Source organism: Buceros rhinoceros, unplaced genomic scaffold (assembly GCF_000710305.1).
Source record: "Buceros rhinoceros silvestris isolate BGI_N320 unplaced genomic scaffold, ASM71030v1 scaffold17330, whole genome shotgun sequence".
In the NCBI taxonomy this organism is placed as follows: domain Eukaryota; kingdom Metazoa; phylum Chordata; class Aves; order Bucerotiformes; family Bucerotidae; genus Buceros; species Buceros rhinoceros.
The window spans coordinates 1-1,144 of NW_010388092.1; the positions used below are offsets into that span (position 1 = coordinate 1).

The 1,144-nt window shown below is 34.6% G+C and overlaps 1 protein-coding gene across 1 annotated transcript in view; it reads right to left on the reverse strand.

Annotated features, from left to right (window-relative positions):
- Nucleotides 1–227: 227 nt before the first annotated feature.
- RORB (RAR-related orphan receptor B) overlaps nt 228–1,144 on the reverse strand; it is a gene marked incomplete at its 5' end in the record, with an annotated part of 38,414 nt that continues 37,497 nt past the window's right edge. The window contains one exon of the mRNA XM_010144860.1: nt 228–717. Coding sequence (XP_010143162.1) covers nt 562–717 — 156 coding nt within the window. The remainder of the gene's footprint in view (nt 718–1,144) is intronic.

Here is a 1,144-nt window from a genome sequence, read left to right on the forward strand (position 1 = left end):
ATATATAATTATATAGCACACACACATATATATATATGTATTCCATACATGCACCATAATTTCCAAGACAGCTACAAATTTCCACATGCATTAAACTATCTAAAAACATAGAAATAGGCAAGTCTAATAAGTGGAATTTTCTTAAATTATATTTGAACAATAAACAGCAAGAGTAATACTGCCAAGTACTGCTCTATTCTCATGTTTATCTACAATAAAATTCTAGGAACAGTTGTCTCCCAAAACATATCCCAATTAAAAAAAAAAAAAGGAGGAAAAAAAAAAGAAAAAGAAAAAGATAACACCCAGTGTCCTATATTTGTATATTCATTGTCAGTTCAAAACCAAAAAAAAAGTAAACAAAGAAAAGAGAAAAAAGACATCCCCACTCAGAGTTGCATATTTACATTCTTCAAACTGTAGCGGTGAAAAATAATTCTATTAAGTGCAGGACATTCCTAGTGTTGCAGTAGTGACATTTTTAATAAGTTCTTCATGAAAACATTTCATTGTCTTAATAGTGATGCATTCCATGACTACGTGAAAACTCTATTATCCCCTTCACTTGCAGCCAGTGGTTGAGTCTGGATTGAAAAGCTCCTTGTATAATGGAGGAAACAGTGTGTTCACTATATCTGGATGAGATTGCTTAAATACCTGTAGTTTCTCTCCGTGCAAGTTGCAAAGTGCAGTAATGGTTGGTATCTTGGCTATTAACTGTGAGACATTAAAACAAAATGATGTTAATGTTGGGTAACTGAGAAACAAAGCAATACTTTGAACTTCACCAAAACTACTCATCCAGAGGACCAGACACGGTTTTACCAGAAGATGCTGAAAACCATTGTCCTGGAAATTTTAGCCAAAAATGCAGGTAACAAGGAATGCAGGTAACCCCTGCCTCCAGGGTTATTTTTTTAAGGTAGTCTCATTCTTGCTAGGGTACCAGTTAAAAAGCTTAGTGGATTCATAAAAAAATGGAGTAAGACGAACAGCGGACAATAGTAAGACAAGCCTTACTTCTATACATTGCAAGCACATAGTGTGCTGCTTTTAACTTACATAAATCTGGTAATACAGGGAGAAACAGCTACCAAAAAAAAAAAAAAAAAAAAAAAAAACCAGGGGCGGGGGGGCGTTGGCC